The 25193-nt window shown below is 33.7% G+C and overlaps 4 protein-coding genes across 6 annotated transcripts; 3 read left to right on the plus strand and 1 right to left on the minus strand.

Moving 5' to 3' along the window:
• The first annotated feature begins 2207 nt into the window (after positions 1-2207).
• On the plus strand, positions 2208-3319 carry LOC123207882. Its single transcript, XM_044625363.1, has 2 exons — positions 2208-2927; positions 3001-3319. The coding sequence occupies exons 1-2, from the start codon at positions 2387-2389 to the stop codon at positions 3030-3032; spliced, it is 573 nt and encodes a 190-aa protein (XP_044481298.1). The 5' UTR covers positions 2208-2386; the 3' UTR covers positions 3033-3319.
• Positions 3320-9642: 6323 nt separating this feature from the next.
• Positions 9643-10576, plus strand: LOC123207885 (pectinesterase inhibitor 3-like). The gene has a single exon (XM_044625366.1). The coding sequence runs from the start codon at positions 9658-9660 to the stop codon at positions 10381-10383; it is 726 nt and encodes a 241-aa protein (XP_044481301.1). The 5' UTR covers positions 9643-9657; the 3' UTR covers positions 10384-10576.
• A 2025-nt stretch (positions 10577-12601) lies between these two features.
• Positions 12602-15317, minus strand: LOC123207883. Of its 2 annotated transcripts, XM_044625364.1 has the most exons (7): positions 15106-15315; positions 14644-14949; positions 14289-14382; positions 13633-13751; positions 13442-13540; positions 13047-13139; positions 12602-12966 (listed from the first exon to the last, which is right to left on the minus strand). In XM_044625364.1, the coding sequence occupies exons 2-7, from the start codon at positions 14947-14949 to the stop codon at positions 12910-12912; spliced, it is 768 nt and encodes a 255-aa protein (XP_044481299.1). In that variant the 5' UTR covers positions 15106-15315; the 3' UTR covers positions 12602-12909. The 2 variants fall into 2 exon arrangements, with proteins under 2 accessions (XP_044481299.1, XP_044481300.1); XM_044625365.1 differs by having other exon boundaries at positions 14644-15317.
• Positions 15318-18860: 3543 nt separating this feature from the next.
• Positions 18861-23010, plus strand: LOC123207886 (triosephosphate isomerase, cytosolic). Of its 2 annotated transcripts, none has more exons than XM_044625368.1 (9): positions 18861-19112; positions 19263-19338; positions 19623-19746; positions 20112-20196; positions 20298-20430; positions 21273-21367; positions 21920-21998; positions 22628-22710; positions 22777-23010. In XM_044625368.1, the coding sequence occupies exons 1-9, from the start codon at positions 19074-19076 to the stop codon at positions 22789-22791; spliced, it is 729 nt and encodes a 242-aa protein (XP_044481303.1). In that variant the 5' UTR covers positions 18861-19073; the 3' UTR covers positions 22792-23010. The 2 variants fall into 2 exon arrangements, with proteins under 2 accessions (XP_044481303.1, XP_044481302.1); XM_044625367.1 differs by having other exon boundaries at positions 18864-19112; positions 22803-23010.
• Positions 23011-25193: the final 2183 nt, after the last annotated feature.

The raw sequence follows: 25193 nt of genomic DNA on the forward strand, positions 1-25193 counted from the left end.
TATTTTTTTCCGGGTTTAAAAATATTATAATTTTTCTTCACTTAAAGTTTTCAAATTTTGAAAAATTGTTATATCCCCCAAACCCAGGGTTTTTTCCTTTTTCTTTCTCCGACCACGAACAACTTCCTCTTGTTTTGCTGTTGACGAAAAAAGACTTATAAATGAAGACACCGACAATCACTGAACGAAGGTGATGAATCTTCGTCTTCATTAAATCTCACCGAACAACAAGAATCTATTTCAAACGAAACTTTTATTTTTTGATTCATCTTCTCCCAAAACCAAATTGATGAAAAATGAAGCTAATTGACATCGTCCAACGCCAAAATCGCCGTGCGGGTTGAGAAACACAGTGAGGATAAATTTTAAATTACATTTGATTTACTTATAAATGAGAAATGTATAAATTGCTTTATAGAAAAGGGTGATAATATTTTCCTTTAAAAAAAAAAAAAAGTTCTATTTAAACTCATTGAAGTGGGTTTGAACAAATGGGACATCCTTTCAAATGGATGCCGGCTCTGACCCTACAACCAGAAACGTGAGAATCAAAACTACAACTGAAATCACGTGGGCCTCTAAAGAATGAAATAGTTTCAATGAATCCACTCTTTCTCCTTACCTAATCCCCTTAATCTCGGTTGCTTATTACTCAACCTGTCATTTTCTAATTCTCATTAAAATTACAAATCAAGCCATACTTTGCTTCTACTGTCAAAGCCTTATCCACACCTTCATTAGCACAAATCATTAAGATAAAGATGTCCGAATTAAAACAAATAGTTAAAAAAAGATGAATATATCGATAATTTTTTGACAATTTGATGAATTAGAAGTAATTCAATTCAAATTTTAATTTGTGTTTGATTTGTTGATGTTAAACGTTAAACTGATTCAAACTTGAATACAATTCTAAAAACACCTTCGTTTGAACAAATTATTATAATAAAAGGAAGGTAAACGTGACACATTAAGATTCTTGACAAACCTGTTATGTGTTTTCATGTGTAATTCTACTGTCTGACGCTTATGTTCCCGTATATTTTTGTTCACCTGTACATAACATAAATAACATGTTCTTATTGAAAATTAAACTTGATTTTAAAAAAAAATTAATGATGTAAGAGTGTAATAAGAATTTTATTATTCACTAATTTTTTTAAAAATAAAAAATATTTTTTTTAGGCATTAGACTCAAACATTTTAAATATAATATTTAACTTTGAAAATGTGTGAAAACTCGTATATCAATAATTGAAATCTATTAAAAATCCATGCTATCCACACTACTTTAAAAAATATCATATTCACTCCTATATATTTTAAAAATATAATTATAATCTTAATAGTTTATGAAATAACATTTACACATAGTTTGATGCTTTTTGTTCAGTTCTTTGAGGATGTAAATATAATTTTTAAAAATTTTAAAAGGCACATTGATATTTAAAATTCCAAAAACTCTTATTAACATTTTTTGAAATTTCAAAAACACCCTAACAATTATTTAACACCCCTAAAATTTTTAAATTTTATTTTGCCACTCAAACTGAAAAAGGAGGAAAATAGAGATGAAGGTGACACGGAAGATAAATAAGTATATTATTATATCATTTAGATATTTAAATGTTTATTTTAAATTTTTATTAATTTGAGATTATTTGATAATTTTAAAAAATAAAATTGTAAATATATATGATAATTTCACTTGCTAACACTATGTTATTTTTGATTGACAAAGTTTAATTTTATGTGAAAATTGTTATTTATATTATTTAAGGTGGACAAAGTTTTTACATCAAACCTTGAACATTATATAAATAATAATATATCATTATATAATTAGACGTTATTTTATTTTTAATTTAAAATCACTTAATCACGAAGTGATATATCGTTTTTTATATGAATAGTATTATATGTATAATTTTATGTATAAATAATAATATATTATTATCTGATTAATAATTAAAAATTAAAAATAAAATAATATTTAATTATATAATTATGTATTATTATTTATACATAAAAATTATATATATATAATATTATTATATTTATATACAAATTAATAAAATTATATACATAATGTTTATATATAAATAATGATATAATCGATGAGGGCACTAACTCTTGACATTCAACGTGTCACCTGATAAAATCATTCGGGTATAAATTTTGGATCTACCTTCATAAAAGGCATCTTATTTCTCGATTCTTGGCATCTTCAATCAGATCCCACTCTCCACTTGCTCCATCCGACGCCCCAGAATCTTCCTCCTTTCTCCATATATTTTTCTCCGCCTTCTTTCATTCCCATTACTTCATAATCCAACCAAAAAAACAAATAGAAAAAAAAAAGAGACAATCTATAAACAATAAAACCATGAACATGTTGGAATCTCCGCTTGAAGCTCTAGCCTTTGATTATGTCAGCTTCGGGATTTTCGGTGTAGTGAACAATATCTGGACGTGGGTCGCCGTCGTAACGGCCGCCGTTAGCTTCTGGAAGATCAAAACACAAGTGAAGCCGGCCCTGCTGCAACATCGAAATGATCGAAACCCAAGTGGGTCTCAACAACCGGTTCCCGAAATCCCCCCGGCTGAGTCGTCGCCTGCACGCGTTGAGCTGGCAGCTTCAGCTTCTCCAGCTACGGCTAGTCCTTCAGTTGGCGACGTTGACGGTGTGACAAAAGGAAAGTTTACGTTGTATTATCGTGAGGAGAAAGAGGAACTTGACGGTGAGATAACGGCAGTTGAAGAATTGTGGGAGGATAATTTCAGGGGAGGAGAGTGGTGGGAGAGAATGACGAGAGTGAGAAGGGCTGAGTTGGGATGGTATAGTTACCAGGATTTAACGGTGGTTAACGGCAACATTGTTAGGTTATGGGATGAGTGCAAGATCAGGGAAAAGAGGTCCTGTTGCGGTAAGGAATTAGTTAGAATTAATGAGTATAAATGTTGTTAATTGTAAATGTAAATATGTATCTTGTCGGGCAGATCAAAACGCAGTGTTTAATGTTGCATTTTAAGCTTCAATCTGGTGAATTTCCAACACTTTTATCCCAACCATTACTCAGTTCTAATTTGGAGGAAATTTGCTCAAGCAACTGCAACTACAATCAACAGCCAACGCAAGGCCAGCAATCAAGGATTGCTTTCTATCCGTCTACAGACAAGAGACGAGGTTGTGAGACTGCCCTTTGCTTGGTAGAGAATCGGATATTTTTGTTATAATAAATATTTTCTTTTAATTCAATTTTAATATGAATAAATCTTTGTAACCATATTTGAATTATAAATTCTCTTATTATTCTAATTTGATTGTGTCTTCCTCTTCCAAGTCTTACAGTATATCAAAGGCATCATGCTGGGAAACTTTGACATCACCCTTGATTCTGTAGTAGCTGAAACTTGCAAGTAGACATCAAGGGAGAAGATCTCCAATATAAAAAATATGTGACACACCCTATTAACTCCCATCCTCTTGTCCGAAACTCCACAACAATTGATGGGGCAACTCAAAGAGGAAGTTCAATGGAGATCAACAATAGGAACTCAATAAGCCTCGAACAAATAGACTAAAAAAAGATCTAACCCCTTGCGACAACCATCCACCTAGCACTCTGTTTGATTAAATCTATTTGAACAAGAAGAATATGACATAATTTTCATGATCTAAGATGATGAAAAAAACCTCTTTAAGCAAGACCACAAAAAGTGTCATTATCACATTTATATTGGTTATAATATTGATTAGTGCCAAGATCTCTTCAGGGCAAATGGAGGCCTCATCGGCAAAAGTATACTGACAGTTTATGAGTAAAATCACAGCGATCAACCTGCAATCTTGAGTAGTGGAAAGGATGCCCCAAAGAGACACATCCTCCTACACGCAGGTGAAGAATCACCACATCCAGATGAAAACCCTTCATTAGCCAAGATGAAAACTGAATGTACTCTCTCCAAATTCAATTAAATATTCAAGCTAAAGTTATCTTTTCCTTTTCTAATTTCCATTACTCTTGTTGTGCTCACACTGTTCACTGTGGCATGTTTGTTCTTAGCTATAGACTAAAGCAATGACATTATAGTAGGAGTCATGTGATAACAAGTCATACATGCTCAAGGTAAATTGTTAGAAGAGTTGATGATTTCCTTGGCCACAAACACTCTGCAATTACAACAGGAGACTAGTAAATTCCAATAAGAAATAAGGACATTGATCAGGAATTTTGAGGACAGGTCAGCCAATTGGCCATTGCTATTGGAAAACTAGAGGCACAAGGATCAGGTAAGCCTCTTTCCCAAACCACGGTCAACCCTAGAGAAAATGTTACTGTCATTGAGAAGCGAGAAACAACTTTAAGGACTGGGACACATTGAGGCGCATGAAGATGATTGATGAAGGATGAAGCAAAAAGTTCAATCCTTCTGGGAGATAAAGATACCGAACCTGGAGGGGGTCAAACAGCCACTTCAAGTAATCTCTGACAATCAAAATTCTACTGTTGTAAAGTTTAAGGAGGAGAATGAATGAGAAATCTTGGAGACCTTTTGGAAAGTGCAAGTTAATATATTGCTTCTAGAGGCTATCAAGCAAGTATTCCAATATGTAAAATGTCTCAAAAAGATTTGTGCACAAAAAGAAGAATCTGCAGGGTAATGAAGTGGTGAGTGTAGAGGAGAAATGTGTCAGCATTTTTACGGCAGAAACTTCCACACAAGTGTAAAGTCCAGTAGTTTTTCCATTCTATGCATTATAGGTAACACTAGATTTGAAAAGGCCATGTTAGATTTAGGTTCTTCAATTAATGTAATGACTTACTCTATTTATGTTGCGTTAAACCTTGGATCTCTTAAAGAAATAGACATAGTTTTTCAGCTAGCCCATAGCTCTAATGCTTGTCCTGTGGGAGTTCTGGAAGATGTTTTGTTCTAAGTGGATGGGCTCATTTTTCGGTGGACCTCTATGTACTTGACAAGGAAGATAATTCCACGATGAAGTCCACACTGTTGCTCTTGGGAAGACCATTAATGAAAACGACATAGACAAAAATGAATGCACATTAAGGAACTTTAACGATGGAGTTCGATAGAGAGGTGATTCACTTCACAATTTTTGAAGAAATGAGTTACCCTGATGATCGTCAAATCTTTTTTTTTTCTAAATTTTTTCAATTGACATATGTGATCTATTGGTACAAGTGGAACAACAATAACAATTACCATTGCATGAGTTCAAAAAGATACAAATTACATTATTTCTCTTTGAAAATATAAGAAAAAAAAGTTACTACACAACAAGATAGAGATAATAGTGAGTCGTGTCAGGTTAGCTCTAGTGCGGTTCATCATGTCTAAAAGTTAGAGTAGGTCTAAGTTTGTTAGGATTGAAAAGTTAGCACTATAACCTAAGACTTTTTGGTTTCTGTCTTTATGAACCCTTAGTGGATCGACTCACATGCTTTTGTAAACTGATCTAACAAATTATTTAATATTTTTTAATTTATTAAATTTTTTTAATAAAAATATAATTTTCCTCCATCCCATAATATTACATATTTGTCATCCTCCATTTTCTTGTCTTCCTCTGTAAACCTCCGTTTCCATGGTCCACCACCATTGCAAAGGACCTTGTAAATAGTTTATTGAATTCTTCCAATAACATCATGGCAGCCCCATCAAGACCATTTCCAGATATGATTTCCGTAAGGTGGTGGAAATCAGGTTGAAAGCATATACAGTACCATAAATGGTTTCTTCCATTTCCACCATCGCAACCTATCAATACCATTTCAAGCTCAGATTTTCATAAAGCAATGAAATCAAAACCATATAAGACACCGTAAATGGTTTCTTCTATTTCTTCTAAGTCAGAAGCATCCAAAAGAAACCATAGAAGTAGCTTTCCAGATCCTCTCTTGTATGAACAACGAGCTCTACAACCACACCTTATGGACCACCACCAGGTTTTGATAACCATAGAAGTAGTTTTCCAGATCCTCTCTTCTATGAACAACAAGCTCTACAACCCCACCTTATGGACCACCACGAGGTTTTGATATGATTCTAAACATCACATGGACATGGGTGACAGTGTTGGCATTGAAAATGGTGTTATAATGTAATATGAATCCATGTTCTGATCGGTGTCATCATCTTCAAACGATGCAAATCTATTTTTAGCTAGAGAAGAATGAGAAAGGTTGATGGTGAAGATGATAAGAGGATAGATTAAGCTGAAGTCTTTTTCCTAAAAAAATTTAATGCTCTACAACTGATCCACTAAATAATGAAAATGTTTTGTCATTTTACTTAAAAGAAATGATAACATAATAATTTATAATAAAACAGAAAAAAATTCACCAGCGGACATAGATGGCGGTTATGTAAAACTTTTCAACCTTAAAATTTTGTCAAAGTTGATACGGCCCATATGGGATATAGTTACTAGGCTTAAAAAACAAAAACAAAAATGGTTTCAGAAACGGGGAGATGGTTGCTCCAGCGATAGCAGAAAAAAAAACTTGGGCCAGTTTTCATCCTGAGAAAGATAAAATTAAATGAAAACTAGAAATAAAACTCTCTCTCTCTCTCTCTCTATATATATATATATATAGAGAGAGTTAGTAAAACCGATTAAATATTAAAATTTTAAAAAAGAAAGTTTGAATTTAAATTTTTGTTACGTTTATAAAATCTTAACGTATAAATAGGATCAATATAGGCGGGGCTGTTGTAATCTGACCCAACAAACATTACTGTTCTTGAATCATTTACAGTGATGTTGTGAGAGATTCAGTTGTATGACTTTCTTCTATGAAGTATTCTGTATGATCAGCTTTTTCTTTACTAAGTGGCAGCTGTTCCTACAGAAACTGTGGCCAATTTCTTCTTGAAAGGGACATGGACGGCTTGATTTTCTTTCTCACGCAATAATTTCTGCACAAGTCTTTTGAAATAGGAGAACGAATTCTTCATCATCTATAGATCTTCCCTTAAAAAAAGGAAGAAAATTGTGATTCCTCAGATCTTGGTTAAAATTATCGAGCCGCTTTAGTGGGTGTTCACTTGTTTGGAAAGCTGAGTTTGAGTTGTGTGGTGGGACATGCAGGGGCCTCTGCGTCCTGCAACTCTGTGACATTATTGCACATGCTATGTTTCAGGAATCACCGCACGAAAAAGTAATGCTCTAGGGAGCTGTAACTAATAACTCTCTTCAGTTAGCATTCAATAATTTACAAAAATATGGACCCAGTGATGACTGTCAGTGTTTCCCATTCACCAACCGTTGGCTTTGGAGATATATCACCATATATTTTTTCTCCATACCCAAATACGTTTCACATCCTCAAAACGTGAATCAAATGGTAAATATATGTTAAGGTATTGTTATTTGGTCAAATCTTTCTCTTTGTTCAAATTCGCAGATACAATATTCACAAAGATGATCAACGATTAGTAGAAAAACCCATCACCAACCTACAAATTGAGAGAAAAACATAGATAAAACACGATTTCATCTAAAAGCTATGATTAGGAAACATGAGTCACTATTGGCCACAACTTTTATAATCTCCCTAACATAAAAATTTCCTATTATCTTGAAACTACCTCTCACAAATTCAACAATCACAACCAAACTATAATCACTCTAGTAGTATCTTGAGATCGCAACACCCATAACATTATACATTACCAAAATAGCTAGACGTGTAACCCTAGTTTTCACTAACATAGATTATTTAGAGTGGAAAGACTACATGGGAGACACCTCTAGTAATTTGTTAGCATTTAACTATTGTAATATTGTTTTTACTCTTCAAATTACTTAAATGATATCATTGTTATGGACGTTGGGTTTTGGTAAATCTAACCAAACCATATTAAAAATCGATTGTGTCGATTATCTATTTATATTTTTATATCTCTTCTCATTATTGCATTGAATTTCCTAACAGTTTAGTATACTTCTTGCTCATGCAAATTTTACCACCAACAATTTGACACTAGAAGAAAGACTCCCAAAAGTTCATTAGTATTCTAACAATAGCATCTCTTTCCCATATAGTAAACTTTATTTTTTGGCATCCCATAGAAGAAGAAAAGAATCAATGGCTCATCTACTGTATCAGCATGTGACTACTTGATACAAAAACTTGATATCTGAAAATGGAGCAAATAGCGTTGGCACTAGTGATCACCTTCTTATTGTTGCACCATTACTTCAATTGAACTCAATTAACGTGGTCACAAACTATCTATCAGCCAAGTGTGAAAAAGGCCACAAGCTTCATGAAGACTACTAAGGTGGGTAAAGTGAGTTCAAGATTTACTTCAAATCCTAATCAATCATCAAAGCACAAACATTGGCAGACTTCATATTTGAATTTATCTAAAAACTAACGCAAAAGTCAACCTAACCAGAGATTACTCCCGAAGATCAGGCCACTTGGACAAAAGAACAACTCAATCACTCGACAACCGAACACCTGTATGTTGATGGATCATCCAATGAATGTGGGGTGGGATCAGTTCTACTACTGATCATCCCAGAGGGCCAGTACGTTCATAGCGCCTCAGATTTCGATTCAAAGCCTCTAAAATGAGGCCAACAAGGAAGCACACCTCCCAAGATTATGACTAGCAAAAGAGACAGGGCCAAACTAGTAATTATCTTAAATGATTCCTAACTAGTCCTATTCCAAGTAATAGGTGAATTCCAAGCGCGAGGAAAGAAAATGATTTCTAAAAAAACAAGGGTCACACTTGAGTTCTTTGAACACTATAGAATTCAAGATAATAATGTCCATGCTGATGCCCTGGCAAACTTAGCGTCAACCAAGGGTTTAGAATATCGTGAGCGCCATCCCATTAGATTTCTTAGAAACGCCTAGCATTGTAGCACTCATCCAAGTCACACTACCAACAATTCAATATAGACATGGCAGGGGGGTAGCTCCTCCCGCAACAGGCTGTGCCAAGCCAGCTAAAAGCCCGCGGGCCTGCCTATTATTGACCCAGTACGACACAACTAGCTATGGCGTAGACTGTATCACAGACCTTAGTATTTTGCAGGTCAATCCGACCTGTAAAACTTGTTAATGTGTGGATTTAGACCCTGCAAAGCCCGCAACACAGTCAGTGTCGCGCCGGAGCCAATTTGACATAGTCTATTGTCACCTCTAATTCAATATATATATCAGTGCACATACAACGTGCTCAATTCGTACGAAGCTCACCAACAATATAGGCACTAAAAAAGGGGAAAAAAAAAATCTTTTGAAGGAAGAGTTATATTTTGGGCTGAATTTCATTGAATGTTGACACATCAAGATTGACGATGATTTAATTTGGTATCCTATACTTCTATTATTAATGTCAATAGCAGAGCATATCCCTCCTATTCTGATAAAATTAATATGTTAAATTTTGGCGTCGACAGGATGGGCACAAAGTAAAGGCGGAGCCACATATGACAGCTAATAAATTTTCCCACCTTTCCCCCACATGCCTTTATTTTATTACCTCCGCCGCATTTACCGCAACCACTTTTACCATCCTTTCCACTCCCAATAATACCCTTACCATTTCATCAAAATCACAAACAAACCGATAAAATTTTACGCAAATAAACAAAATAACTAAGGGTATATGGTTATTTTACCTTTACAGGAATTGGCCTTTTTCTCCTTTATAAAATCAGCTCCGCCCTGTCACTCAATTCTTCTTCACACACAGCGGGTTTCTGAGATCTCAAACACAATGCCTGAACTACACGTGCGTCGCTTATTCTTCCTGTCAGTCGTCTTCCTCTTTGTCTTTTTCTCATGCTCCGCCGCTGCAGGGAAGCAAAATACTCACCGCGATCTGGTCCATTCATCATGTGCACACGCCAACTACCCAACCCTTTGCGTTCGCACACTCTCCGCTTACAAGGGGCCCGCCAAGACCCCTCGCGACTTAGCCCAAGCGTCGGTGAAAGTGACCCTTTCCCGCGCGAGCAGAGTGTCGGCGTACCTCACACAAGTCTCTTCTACTGTCAGCAAAGGCAACAGCACAAACAAAAGAGAACGCGCTGCACTGGACGATTGCGTGGAGCAGATTTCTGACTCGGTGGACGAGTTGAGCAAGACGCTGCGTGAACTGAAGCATTTGAGAGGGGAGACGTTCACTTGGCAAATGAGTAATGCGGAGACATGGATAAGCGCGGCTTTGACGAACGAGGACACGTGTCTTGATGGATTTGATGATGTTGATGGACAGGTTAAGAGTGATGTGAAGAGAAAGATCACCAACGTGGCTAAGGTTACTAGCAATGCTCTTTATATGATCAACCGTCTGGATGAGAGCCGTCAGAGGCCCCGGCTGAGAGGTTGAAGAAGATGGATTGTATCGGCGTAAGTACCTACTATATAATTAGTACTTTCGAGTGTTCTAGTAGAAGCTTTTTTTATAAGTATGATGCCGTAGCCTATTTCCTTTGTGTTTTAATCTTTTGATTTTCTTTTTAAAACATCGTTAGTTTTATTGTAAAATAGCGTGGTACGAATGAATTTGAGTTAAATCAAAACCACACTCAGCTCAATTTGAAGGAAGCCGAATTCAAATTTGAATTCACTTTGAAATTGTTCGACTTCGGTTTAACTTAAAGAAATTTGAGTGTAAGTTAAAATCAAATTTAGTTATAATATCAAATCGAGATAATTTTTTAATTTAGTTTGATATTATAAATTAAAATAATTAATTAAAATAATATCAAATTAATTTATATTTGTTAGTTTGATAAATTAAATATTTCTTAAATTCAAATTTTAAAATATTTATTGCGGCAAATTTCCGTTAAAAGAAAAGAGGATACTTTGATTTCTAGGCCCCTCTAACAGTCGAATTAATTGACAACATAAAAAACATTAGGCACTAAGTTGTGATGTGAATGATTAACATTTTCACGCCAGGCTCGGTCCAATTTTTTTTATGCAGAGATCATAATTTTTACCCAAAATTTTAAAAAATTAAAGTAAGAAAGCGACATTTTCATTTTTATTTCTTAAAATTTGAGAAGATAAAATGTCACACTTGTGTGCCCCTGTTTTGTCACATATCAAGTTAGCAAAAATCTAGCAGAGCCCGAAGGGATGGGAGATTGATTTGACAAGCCTACGCATTAAAGTTAAATAAAAAAATTAACTCAAATTTAAAAAATTAATTCAATTCGAATTTACTTAATTTAAATTTGAATTAAATTTAAATTAAAATGTTATATTCATTTTGAAACTAAATCAAATTTGAATTAAAAAAAATTTAACTCGATTTAATTCAAACTTAACTAGTGACTCAATTCAAATTATATCGTGCAATTTACCCATCTTCTTGGAAAGTTTTGGAGCAACCCATCTATCAGTTGAGAAAGATTTGATCTCTCCAGCAATTTTCTGGGAAAGGAGAAAAGGGAAAAACCATTGCTTCGAACAAATTCTAGATCCGGCAGCCTCTAAATCATACTTATACCACTGGGACTCTCAAGCAAATTATTGTAGAAGATATCTGGATCATGAACCAGTGACGAAACCAGACCCATCCCTGTGACAACCACTTTGCTTTTGCTTTGTATGAGGCTTCTTCTTCATTGGGACCTCCTCTGTAGGTTGCACCATTACAGAGATGGTTTCCCCTAAATTGTGCATAAATTTATAACATATGATGTGCTCATGATCAGTAAGTAATAAATAATTTGGATGGCAAAATTGTTATGCACCTCTACAAAGTTGATATGTTCAAAAAACAAGGATAAGCAAGTCATATGCCATTTCTATACGTGTAATTCAACCAACTACCAATAGATATCGTTGGATGAAGAGTGATAAAGATCACTTTATTATGGTTTTTGACGTCAACAAGGGGAGAAAGAAGAAAGCCGACTAATGTACAGCACTGAGAAATGGGAGGGAGAAAAAGAAAAACACCCTAAAAGAAATTATATAATATTTCTAAGTTTAATTTATAAGAGGGAAATTATTATTTTTTCTAAACCTAAAAAAAAAATAGATAATATTTTATTATTTTTAATGTAACTAATAAAAGATGATTAGGTGTTTAGGTTTTCGTTACTTAACAAATATTGATTTGGAAATGCAAAAAGATGATTTTGCCTATAAAACTTAACTAGTTCGGTTGATTTTAACCGTCCACGGATAAGTGTTTGGGTTTTCAATGCTTAATAGGTATTGATTTGGGAATGCAAGAAACTTTGGGTGGGAATAAACCCTTCGGCCTATTTCATTTTCGCATATCTTTATTCAGGAGAAGCTTGAGCTCATTGATTTTTCTGATAAAACATTTATATTCTATGCCCTTTTCCCCCCTTCCATTAATAAAGGGAAATATATCTAAAACTTAATAGCCAGATGATTTTGATACCATTCTCTCTTAAACACAAGATAGTTTTTTCTTGAATGTATGTGTGATTGAACATGCACATGCAGCATTCTCTTGAATTCCTTTCTAAAAAAACTAATGTTAAATGCCAAAAATTAGGGCTTGCTGGTTGCTGAATCTATGCTACCAAAAATTCATAAGAAACATCAATCTAATAGCCAGACAATAAAACTTATGTAAATTATTTGTTATGGAGTGACATAATGTTCTCATTTAAAAATCTGCCCGTTGGTTGGATTGTCCAAAGTGATCGATACAGGTAACAGAGGCATTGAAACGAATTACAAAAAAAAAAAAATAGAACATATGATTTTTTACATCGTGAATGAATTAGATAATTATGCTAGAGAAAAATTAATATTGATTCTAATACATGTCCATCTAGATTACCACTTGGCACCAAAAGAGATGTACAATAAAACAGACACAATAAACCAGGAATCCAATACAATAAATCACACACTCACCTTAATCAACAGATTGTGATGTTTGGCATTGTTGTTCCTCCATTAAGCTTTGAACTCTCTGTACCAATCACTAGACATGAATATGAATAGAGTGCAATAAATGAAGAGAAACAAGATAAAAGTGCTTCCTGGCTTTACCTTTACAGAACTTTCGACCTCCTCAAGTTTTTGTAGTACTAAATCTCCTGAATATAGACTTACATCCTGCCTTGCAGATTTTGATGGCGACATCTGCAATTGCAAGAGTAAACAAATTATATCCCTAGCAAGTGAGTGGACGAAAACAAATAAAGAAACTTGAAGAAAGAAAAAATTCTCTATTGCACAGCATATTAAGAAGGCTAAATATAGAGAATTACACATAATGATCCTAGTGGACTGGCTTGATTTACCCTTATGCTAATTGATCAGAAAATTTTGAAGTGAACTAAACTTACAGTATACAAACTCAAGATAACTCCACTAATATTTGATTACCAACAAAATGATGTCAAGCACATGAAAAAGAAATAAGAATTGATATTTTGGCATACCCCAATCAATGAATAACTTGTTTTTGGTGTGTCTTCAGTCACAGAAGCTTGCCTAGAGAAAACCTCACTCCTCATATTTGAAAGCCGAGTCAAAACAGCCTGAAATGGGCGTGAAGGAATATATGAATTATTAAGTTTGCTTTTTTCATTTTTCAAAATTACCAACAATAAATGTGATCATAACAGAGTACCTTTCTGAAAGCACTTGGATTTGTTATGCCTTGGATTTGAACATCATCACTTGGAGGCCTTCTTACACCAACATTTTCTATTCTAAGAGAGTATACACCAAACAAAGACTGCAAATAGCCTGAGGGCGATACAAGTAATTTAAAATTTACCGGAATGGACTGATATAAAAAAGAGATTCTCTCAACAAATGATATGACGAAGATATTCTAAATCAAAAAAGAAATCTTTACTCAACGACACTTTAAACAAGGGCAAAAACAAGTTGGAGAGAACATCCCTAAGTGACCCAAATGTGCCCAATCTTAGCTCTTCCTAGCATCAGAGAAAGGTAAGAATATTTTTCAATATTTTACCAATCTCTGCTACAAGGTTGTGGTTTAGGACAAATTAAACAATAGTTCATAAAGGTCAAATTGGGTTAGAGTACTCAATCTCTAAGTATACAGTTTTACTGAACTCAATAATAGCATATTACTACTCCAATAACTTTTGCAAACAATACATTAGAAGCTTTGATCTATCCTTCATGTTGATGGTAAAATAAAACCCTGGTCCAACCCATTATAAAGAGCCATTTAATTGCATAAACCCAAAAAGTGGATAGAAACAAACGCACCACAAATATGATAGATGAAAAAATCTGCAAAGCTTTTACCTTGTTCGATCACAATATCCCTGACTGAAGGCAATAAAACATGCTTCTCTTTCTTCAATACCCCAAAACATGGAAATGGAACCGGCCTTGTACTCTGAGATAAAGAAGTAAAGTATTATCCAACAGAAGCTATATACACATAACTTGGCACGAAATCAGAATTGAACAATATATTCACACCTTCTAACTATCTTAACAAATTGCAACCCAACTTGTTACATTAGAAGAAACATAGAATTGGCCTCAAATTATATATGACTGGATAACCACACCTAACTTTAAGTGCAACCCAAACTATAGGCAAAAACAGCAGATAAAAAGATTAAAAAAAATGAAAGAAGCATAGTGAATTTACTTTATATACAATGGCATTTGGAGTGAGATAGAGCTTTCTGGAGCGGATATCTTTCCTCAGTATATATCTCCTTACAGGCAGATACAAAAGCATGAACAACCCAATGCCCCAAGCCAATATCAAAAGCAATGAATATAATACCCATTGGGCGATTTGATATTTCACAAAATTGTCTTCTTTCTCATGAAATGACGCCGTATATAAGACAGTGTCAGTATTATCATCCTCAGCCTTTTCTATCTCTTTACCAGATAACAAACCCCTCTCCAAACTCTCAATTTCCACAACTTCATCTCCAGATCCCATCTGGGTAATAACAGAATCCACACTTTAAGTTAACCCAAATTAAATTTCACCAACAAAAGCCGAAAATCGAATCCACAGTTTGTTCAATCATCGTTAAGAGGAAAACCCAGAAAAACTAACTCGAATGGGCACAAGGAATTGACAACGGAAGCTTACCGGCTCATCAATTGATGGTCTTCGAGTTTCGATGCTCAAGCCGAACGGAACTTTGAGGGTGTCAAAAAATGGAGCGACCAAGAAAGGAAAAGTGTGTTCCCTGCAATCTAGACCGTTGGTATTAATGGACAGACGTAGACAATGTTAATTTTGGAGCGTTAGATGGTGATTAGGAAGCGTAAAGAACTTTCGTTGGAATTGAACATACATGGCCAGTACCGCCGTGATTTGCACTGCTCTTTATAGCCAAAGCATTTATTCCCACCCAAGTTTTAGTCGATTTTTAACATCATCCGTAAAATTTTAAAAACTCAAATATCTATTAATTATCTAATTTTTATTAAATTTTTTATGATAATTATAAGAATAAAACTATAATTTTATTATTAATATTAAAATAAATAAAATTATATATCATTTTCTCTCCTTAATTTAGAAAACTAATAATCCTTCTCTATTTAAAAGTTTAAAAACTTGTATTTTTTTTAGGGTTTAATTTTTCTTTGTTCCAACAACTATCTTGGATAAACTGTTGACTAACCTTCCCAGCACCTCTCTCTCCAGTGGTTTCCTAGCATGGAAACCATTGAAATGGTTGACAATGTTACACAGACATCCAACGGATCTATGCATCGATCAAACTATACACAGACATGACGCATATGTCCAATTATCAATTTCTATCGTTAGATTCAATGAAAATTGAATAAATACGATTCGATCAACGTATCTTAAAGTATGATATATATTACTAATAAAAATCGATAAACGTTTTTTTAGAAAAAATAATAACATAGTAAAAATATATATGAAAAATTTTTAGTTTTTTAAGATATTTATAATTTTTTTTAAAATGATAATGTATTAATTATAAATTTTTTTATTATTTAAAAAACATATATTATGATACAATATAATATATGATATACGATAAAAAATTATGTTTTTACTATATAATAATATGATACATGATTAAATTATTATAATTTGAAACACTCAGATTAAGGCCAAATGATTTCCCACCTAACCTCGGATAAAACAATTTTTCTATCCTCTAAATTTTGAAAGTTTGTTTTTCTATCGGTTTATTAAAATCAAATGTTAACTTTTAAGTGTACAAATATATTTTTATTGTTTCCTATAATATATAGGAAGTGTAATTTCACTCATTTTATTGTTTTTCTATCGGTTTATTAAAATCAAATATTAACTTTTTTATAACATATTTGAAGAAAGGGTGAGGAATAAATTTCTGAAATTAAAACAGTGAAAATTTTTTTATCAAAGTTTGGATGGAAAATTCTGTTTGACCATCGAATCAATGTTAATTGCAGATCATTATAAATGTATTAATTGCAAAAATAAAAATAAATTTGGCCAAAGGGCTTATTTCCACCCAAGGTTTAGTCTATTCTTAAAATTAATAAAATTTATTAGTTTTTATAGAAGATAAAATTATTATTTAATCAATAATTTAAAAAATTAAAATTTTATTTCATTTTTCCGTAAAAACTAATAATTTCTTATATGATTAAACTTTAAAAAATTATATTTCTACTCCTACTAGGTTTGAGGAATATTAATGCAATGAACTATTTCCTTTGGCGCTCTCTCCCTTTGGTGATTGGACTCCCCCTCAAACGCTTTTTCCCTTCGGTGAAATTCTATTTCTTTAGCGTCTTCATCGTCAATAATATTGAGAGGAGATAATCAAGAAGGAGAGGCATGCTAGAGAGGGAGAGACACTCTCGAGAGATTGTTAGAGAAGATGACCATATATCGGAAAATTATCACTGAAAAATGTAAACTTTAAGAGAAAAATGTAATTTTTAAAAATTTAAACCTAGAGAAAAATTATTAATTTTTAAAATTCAAAAGAGAAAATGAGAGAAAATTCTGTTTTTTAATATTATTAATTAAATAATAATTTTATTCAAAAAATAAATAAAATTTATTAATTAAAAAGATTTATAGATAAATATTTAAATTTCTAAAATTTAATAAATGAAAGTTTGACAATAAATAAACCCTAAGGAAGATTAAGTCTTTGCCCAATAAATTTAAGCAACTAAATATAATAAGGGAAATTATAGGAAATACCCAAAACTAAAGGGTGTTAAGCAAAATTATCTAAAACTCTAAGGATTAAGCAAAAATGCCCTCAATTTGAGAAATGATTAAACTGCTCTTATAGATAAACTCCACATTTTCCATAGATTTACTATTCAAATTCAGAGAAAAATTCAGATCTCCCATGGGTCTCTCACAGGTGCAATGGATTTCGGTTTTTTCCATCGATTTTTAGTGTTTTTCGACAATCAAAAATGACAAATAAGGATAGTACATCATCAACTTCTTGTTTGAATCAATTTATTGTTAGGAGTATTAAGATTTGAGAGAGATTTTGAGGTTTGAATGTTTAGGGTTTCGATTTTGAATAATACATAAAATGTTTTGATTCTTGGTTGTTTTGCTTAAATTTCTTGAAGGGTTTTGTGTTATTGAATGTGTAGATTTGATTTGTGTTGAAATTAGAGACTGAAATGATGAGTTTTGGCCAGAAAATAGGTTAGATTTGTCAGCGCTACGTTAATCTCCCACAGGCGCTCATGGGGTGGGGGGAAAATTTAGCGTTTTTAAAATTTTAGGGGGAGGGGGAGATCCATGGGGGTCCGTTGGAAATTTTACACTGAATCGTGGAAACCGCGAGTAGGGCGGAAATTAACTTTTTTTAAATTATAGGGTTTGTAGGCGATAAACTTGGAACGACCATAATTTTTTATCCAGGAAGAGTTATGAGACTTGTAATATATCAACGCGAAGCTCGTTTCGAGCTCTATAACAACAACTTACTTTGCCAGTTGCACCCAATTTGGAGGCCCAAATAAAACTGTTTCAGTGTGTATTATGTAGTTTTTTTGTTTTACCAAATTTAAGATTTTCAGTTTTTATGATTTTGAGTTTGTTTGTGACTGGACTAGACTTTTTTTATATATAGTTTTCAAATTTGACATCTATCTCTTTAGTTTTGTGCTTTTTGAGACATGTTTTATGATGTAATTATGAAATTTCAGACTGATTTTTTGATTTTCTCGTTCATAAGCTATTTAAAAGTGTAGTTTTCGAAATTTAGATTTGTTTTTTCATATTTTCGAATGATTTTTTTATTGTTGACATTCAAAGGTATTTCAATATATCTATTTATTCTTAACATGTTATTTAAATCATTTATATATTGTATAATATCAAAATGTCCTTCATATTTTTTTAACATTTTATTTAACCCCTAAATTATAATCAAATATCCAAATGCTCTCTTTACATGACATATAAACTAGATTTAACAAATAAAATTAAGTTTTAAATTAAGATTCATATAAATAATTTTTTTCACGAATTGATTTTTTCGATTGAACTCATAGTAATTGATATTAAATAAAAATGAGAGTGAGAATGAGTGTTGAAGTGATATAAAAAGTGTATGTAATAAAAGTAAGAGTGAGAAAGTTTATATAGATATGGTGAAGGATAATTTTGATATTTTAAAAAGAATTAGGGTACTTTTTTAAGAATAGGAAAAAATAGGTATTTTTATTTAGAATTAGAGAAATGGGTATTTTAGTTTAATAAAAAGGTAAAATGGGTATTTAATAAATTTTCCCCTAACAATAACCAGAATTTTTTTTTTTTTTGTATGGAATTCAAGACCCACGAAGATTACGTGGCTTTAGCCCAGTCACCAGTTGCTCTTTCTGCGCGCCCATGAACACGTGAGTCACGAAACCGTTTTGCCCCAACTCATAATCACCGAGCACCATCCTTACTTGTCAAACTTACCCTCCCTTAGTCTCTTCCAGACTCCAAAAGCATATTCCCGGATTTTCGGCTGGAGAGTCGCTCAACAGAACAAATGCTAAAAACAAAACAAAGATCTGTGTGTGTTATTTCCTTATCATCGTCAAACAACAATGGGCAGGAGGTTCTTCGTTGGCGGTAACTGGAAATGCGTGAGTTTCTGATTCATCTTATTCTGCCGTTGATTAGTTTGCGCTCAATTTGATTGATAGAATCACGAGACCTGCTTATTTTTTGTTTAAATGCTTAAAACTGGTTCGTTGAATTAGTTATTTATGAGTCTGTTTTGAATTTGAGTGTAGAATGGAACCACTGAAGAAGTGAAGAAGATAGTGAATGTTCTCAATGAAGGTCAAGTTCCATCCCAAGATGTCGTTGGTAAGTGCATGTCGTTTTGTATTTGTTTGATTATTATCTCAGATTAGTACTCATTACTCCGTCTAGAAATTTATGTAAGTTTACGCCTTACAGTTTTTGTTTTTAAGCTTAAATCTCAATTTTTTTGCGGAGTGTAATTTGGTTACTTCTGGTTTGGAGTTTTATGTGACACTAAATATTAATCTGTCGAGTTAACTGCCAAAGAAAAAAAAGAAACTGCTATTATTGTTTCTTGTGTGGGTGATCAGACGTGTTGACGGGGTGGAGATTTGATTATATTGCAGAGGTTGTGATTAGCCCACCCTTTGTGTTTATTCCGATGGTGAAGGATTTGTTGAGGCCTGAATTTCATGTTGCAGCTCAAAACTGTTGGGTAAAAAATGGAGGTGCTTTCACCGGTGAGGTTAGGTATGTGCAAGTTTGCTGTTGATACGTGCTATTTTGCCGCCTTAATTTGTTTCACTCTCATGCTTGGGTAATTGAAACTAGAGTTTACGGACAGCAATGGTTTATTGGACTACCAAACAGCAATAAGTCAACTGAACCTACTTCTGAAGTATTTGCTTTCTTTCCTTCAATGTTATGGCTTGGGCGTGAATTATCTAATCAGCTCAGTTTGGCACAGCCCTCCTGGCAATTAGCTTTTGCCGAGTCATTTGTTTACAGTATTTCATTGTTACACATTTTACATTGATGAACTGACTATCGAGACATTATTTGCATCTTGACTATTTTTATTGAAAATTAAAAATTGGTGTCTTGTGTTTGTGCAGTGCGGAGATGCTTCTCAATTTGGGTATTCCTTGGGTTATTCTTGGTCATTCTGAGAGGAGACTTATCTTAAATGAATCAAATGAGGTAAGTAATGTTTAATGGCGCATTGTCAGACTTGTCATTAAGTTTGTAATCATTGCTTCACGCACAATAATAACAGAGGCTCCTTTTTGTGTTTTGTTCAGTTTGTTGGGGATAAGGTTAAATATGCACTTTCTCAAGGTTTAAAGGTGATAGCTTGTGTTGGCGAGACTCTTGAGCAGCGTGAAGCAGGATCTACGGTGGATGTTGTTGCTTCACAAACTAAAGCAATTGCAGGTACATAATTTACTGCCATGTAGAAAGCTTGTGCAGTTTTTGATGGTGTTTTGTATTAAGGCTAATAATTTTCTATGTTTTATTTTTTTTAGAAACTATGACCGTCATTAAGATTTTGGTAATTTTTTATTACTTCATATTAGATTGTTGAATTCATGTTGTAGTTGAAATGTGGAAAAAATATATTGCATGATATTTTAAGTAAATTTGCATGCTGTTCAAATTATATTGTAACGGTTGATTCCCTTTATGAATAATGAAAACTATGTGTACAATTTCTTTGAAACTCAGAATATCAGTGATTATTTCTATTGGTCCCATATTCATCATCTAGCATTTCTCAGATTCTGAAGATAAAGGTTGACATAGTCTTGAGGCACAGTTGTCACAATGGATAAATGTGAATTGTGTTAAATTAGTACTTTGGCATTGCATTATATTTATTGTATGTTGATCACACTTCTAATGAATCAAGGTGCTTTCAATTTGTGTATCTTACACCAGTGGTTTAATGTTCTTGCTTGAATGTTTGACCTTGTTATACTTTAATGGGAAATTATGACTTTAAATTGGCTATGACAATGCAGTCAAATGAATTTTATTACATTCTAACTATATTCTCCTGCAGTTTCTTTTTTTACCTGTAACAAATTCCAAAAATTGTACCTGATATAGATTTAATTAATTGTTTGTATGTGTGTTGTGTGTGAAGAATGCTGAATGTGGCTTTTATGCTTCAATTTATGGGCTAACAGTAAAATTCAAGGGTGGTGTTGATAGTTTGTAATGATTGTTTTTTTTACTTGTCATCCTTTGATCATTGTTTCTTTTTCTTATGTCAGAGCGAATCTCAGATTGGTCAAACATTGTTTTGGCCTATGAGCCTGTGTGGGCTATTGGAACTGGGAAAGTTGCTACTCCAGCTCAAGCTCAGGAAGTGAGTCAGACCTTCCCTTATTTGTTGATGTTCTCATCATTTTCAAACTGAATATAGACTTCCTTTGCTTTACTTTTGATGTTGCATTGTTTCTGTTGCCTTTTTAGAGTGTGTGTGTGTAACCTGAAGAAATTCAGGGGAAACAGTTTAGAGCATTTCCATTCTTACCATATCGTGGTTGCAGAATGGAAAGTAGCAACTGTTTCTTTATCATGAAGTTAATATAGCAGAACATTGCTTACTCTAGGAGTACAAGGTATGGTTAAGGGTAAACAAGCTTATTTTAAAAAAGGAAAAGTACATTAAGTGAAGGTATTTCTGCAATGTTTATGCAATCTGGATATATTCTTTAAATGTCTCATTTATTGAATGAAACTTAGGAACTTTATCATCTTGATCACCTCCCGTTTGGTGCATCTGATTGATAGGATAAGAGTACTAGGGTCATATTCTGTAAGCTAAAGCTTAGTTATAAAGTGAAATTCTTATACAAAGTTCTGGATTTCTCATAGTGAATTGTTTTAATTCCTGTTTTATTCTTCTGTGTAATAGGTACATTCTGAACTGAGGAAATGGCTCCACACAAACACCAATCCTGAGGTTGCTGCAACAACCCGGATAATCTATGGAGGTAACTCTATTTATTCACCCTTTCCGCTAAGTTTTCTTTATACTGCCTTTCAGTTGTTTATGCAATGTACAATACAAGTAATGTTTTGGATTTTGGTTCTTCAATTATCATTTTTAATGAAATTTCAATCTTTCATTTCTTTAAGAAAAATAAGGTTTATATAAATTGAAACATAAAGCAGAAAGCAAAAGAAAATATATGTAAAAAATGCTGAGATGTTCATAGAACTTTTATGTTGACATCTCCTTCAACTGAATAATCTGCTAAATCATCAAGATGAAGCTTGCGTATAAAGAAGCTAAACTTCAACAGGGACCTTTTTTATATGTTTTATAATAAAAAGAACTCTAGGGACCCTATTATGCTAAGTTTAACAGCTTTGTCATTGAGATCTCTGTAGAGGGCCCTTTAATGGATGGATGTATACAAAAAAATTAACATAATGACACTATATGTACATTGCTGAAGCACTGAAGGTAATAGTTTTGGCAAAGATCCAAAAAATAAGATTACCGATTTTATTTATTTGAACTTTATGTGGCACATAAAACTACTATTTATTCAAACTTCCGCCACTGACACGTGTTTTTATATTTATATGTAATTGCTTTGTTGAATGCCTATTTCAGGATCTGTAAATGGTGCAAACTGCAAGGAATTGGCTGCTCAGTCTGATGTTGATGGATTTTTGGTCGGTGGAGCTTCTCTGAAGGTAAAAATATGTTCCCAGTTCTCTTTCTGCTCCATATCTACTTAAGTTTCTCTGGCTTATGTTTAGGGCTTCTTTTGTTAACTTCATTCCAGCCGGAGTTCATTGACATTATCAATTCTGCTGCGGTGAAGAAAAATGCCTGATCTTGTTTTATGCATGTCATGCTGGGTCGAGGAAGCTTTCATTTTGGGAGGTATAGAATTCAGTGCATACTTTTCTGAGGAATAAGTTATGCCTTTGTGTTTAGATAAGCAGTTGTTACTGAAGTTTATTCAGGAATAAATCTTCCTCTTTCTTTTACCATGCCTAATTTATGCTTAGGTGCATGTGCTCTCGTTTTCATTTTGTTTATTAGTTTCTAGATTCGTCAATATTATGTCTGATGGAAAGTAAATGGGTTAATTGTAACAATCACCTAGACACAACAAGGGAGCGGCCCTGGCCCAGGCCTAGGTCTCGATACTATACCTCAAACTTATATCTAACTCTAACCGCCATCTCTGCAACCATCCTTCAATTGTTAGAATATTGGAAGAATAAAAAGACGTAGTTAGGAGAAAAAAACATTGTATAAAGGTTATAGTGGGAGGGAGGCACCTTAAAACTAGGGCAGCCCATCTTACGAATGATGGCATTGAAGGTCATATCCACAAGGTGGAGCATTGAAAGTAGTTACCCAGCCCATGCAATAAACTCTTCAATATCGATGTCCAAAATTCCTCTTAGCAGACAACGAGACTATAAGCATTACTAAACCTCTTCAACATATTCATAGGAGCGGAGTTGATTCAAGCCAAACCTGAATAAGGTTCATTTTAAGATCGATTCAAATTTAAAAGACCTAACTTAAGATCATTTTAAGATTAATGGGTTGAGACTTGAAAATTAGTTAACTTTATATTCAATCTGAAATGACTCAAACTTGAATGTTCAAATCAATTTGAAGTATACTCATTTATGAAAACATGTCAAATCTTTTGTTGAAACTTGGTTCGTTTGATTCGAATTATGAGCTCAAGTTGCCCTGATCAAAATCTTGTCCTACCCACCCATCAAACCAAAATACTGGACTTGCCAAAATTACCACAAGTTAACTCAATATTTATTAAATTTGAATTAAAAATTTGGCCAAACGACTATTTCCCATCCAAGGTATGCTATAATGACAAGTTTCCACCCTTTAACTATGGAAACACCAAACACTCACCCATGACTGGTTAAATTTAACAAAACTCTAACGGTGGTTAGGGTAAAATCGTTATTTTCTCTATAATATTAAAAATAAACTAAAATAGAATTAACTTTTGCCCCCTAAACTTTAAAAACTACAATTTTCCCCCAGCCTAAGTTTTAAAAAATCGCAGTTTCACCCTAGGATTTGGTTTTGAAATCTCCGACGACATCTCCAACTCCATTGCCGACGACCTCTCCCTCCCGAAGCATCCTCTCCTTCCGGCGATCTCTTTCCTCCCATTTGGATGTCCGATCGGCGTCGGAGAAGCCGTGAAAGATGAAGTTCTTCGTCTTCCCAGTCATCGTCTGAGAAGACGATCGTCTTCCCAGACGAAGACGAGACGACTCGTCGTCCTCTAGGAAGACGAGTCGTCTTCATCTGGGAAGACGATCGTCTTCCCAGACGATGAAGATAAGATCGATCGAAGACGATTTCTCTTCCCAGACAACGTCTCTCTGTGTTGGATGGGTTGGGGTGGAGTTGAGGGGGGCCGTCGGTGGAAGAGAAACTGTCGGGAGGGGGAGATGGCCGGCAATGGTGCCGGAGAAAGTGAAAGGGTTTGAAAACTAAACCCTAGGGGGGGAAATGCAATTTTTTCAAACTTAGCTTAGGGAAAAAATGTTAGTTTTTAAACTTTTAGAGGGGGAAATGAGATTAAATTTTCAGGGGTTAGGGTTTCATTAAATTTAACCAGTTATGAGTGGGTATTTGGTGTTTCCATAGTTAAAGGGTGGAAACTTGTCATTACAACATACCTTGGGTGGGAAATAGTCGTTTGGCCTCAAAATTTCCCCATTTGTGTACTTTGTCTTATATGTCTATCAAAAGGATCCTCCTCCCCACTTCCAGTCTGTTTAGGATTACATCAGAAATGAAGACCATTTTGGAAAGCTTGCGGAGAAGTTAAAAAATGGCTGTTAGAATAAGCAAAATTTTGACAAAGACAATGACTGAAGATCAGAGTGGAAATGACTGAAATGAGGGCTTGTAATTGATTAATTGGCCTAAGGGTTGGTTAGATGAGTGGGGTAGGATGGTTCGCAAGGAGGGTTGGTTTCAATCCTGAATTGGCAGGGACATAAATACCTAACAAAAAAGCAGGAAAGAAAGCAACATTCCCCCTACTCACCATTTAAGATTTTTGTTAGGTTAATATTTGACTATAAATAAAACTTTTGTACACAATCTGAAGTGATAGATTATGATTGAGTGATGTGATTTTTCTTGTTTCACTTTAAATTTATCCAAT

The sequence above is a fragment of the Mangifera indica genome, unplaced genomic scaffold (genome assembly GCF_011075055.1).
Source record: "Mangifera indica cultivar Alphonso unplaced genomic scaffold, CATAS_Mindica_2.1 Un_0114, whole genome shotgun sequence".
Taxonomy (NCBI): Eukaryota; Viridiplantae; Streptophyta; class Magnoliopsida; order Sapindales; family Anacardiaceae; genus Mangifera; species Mangifera indica.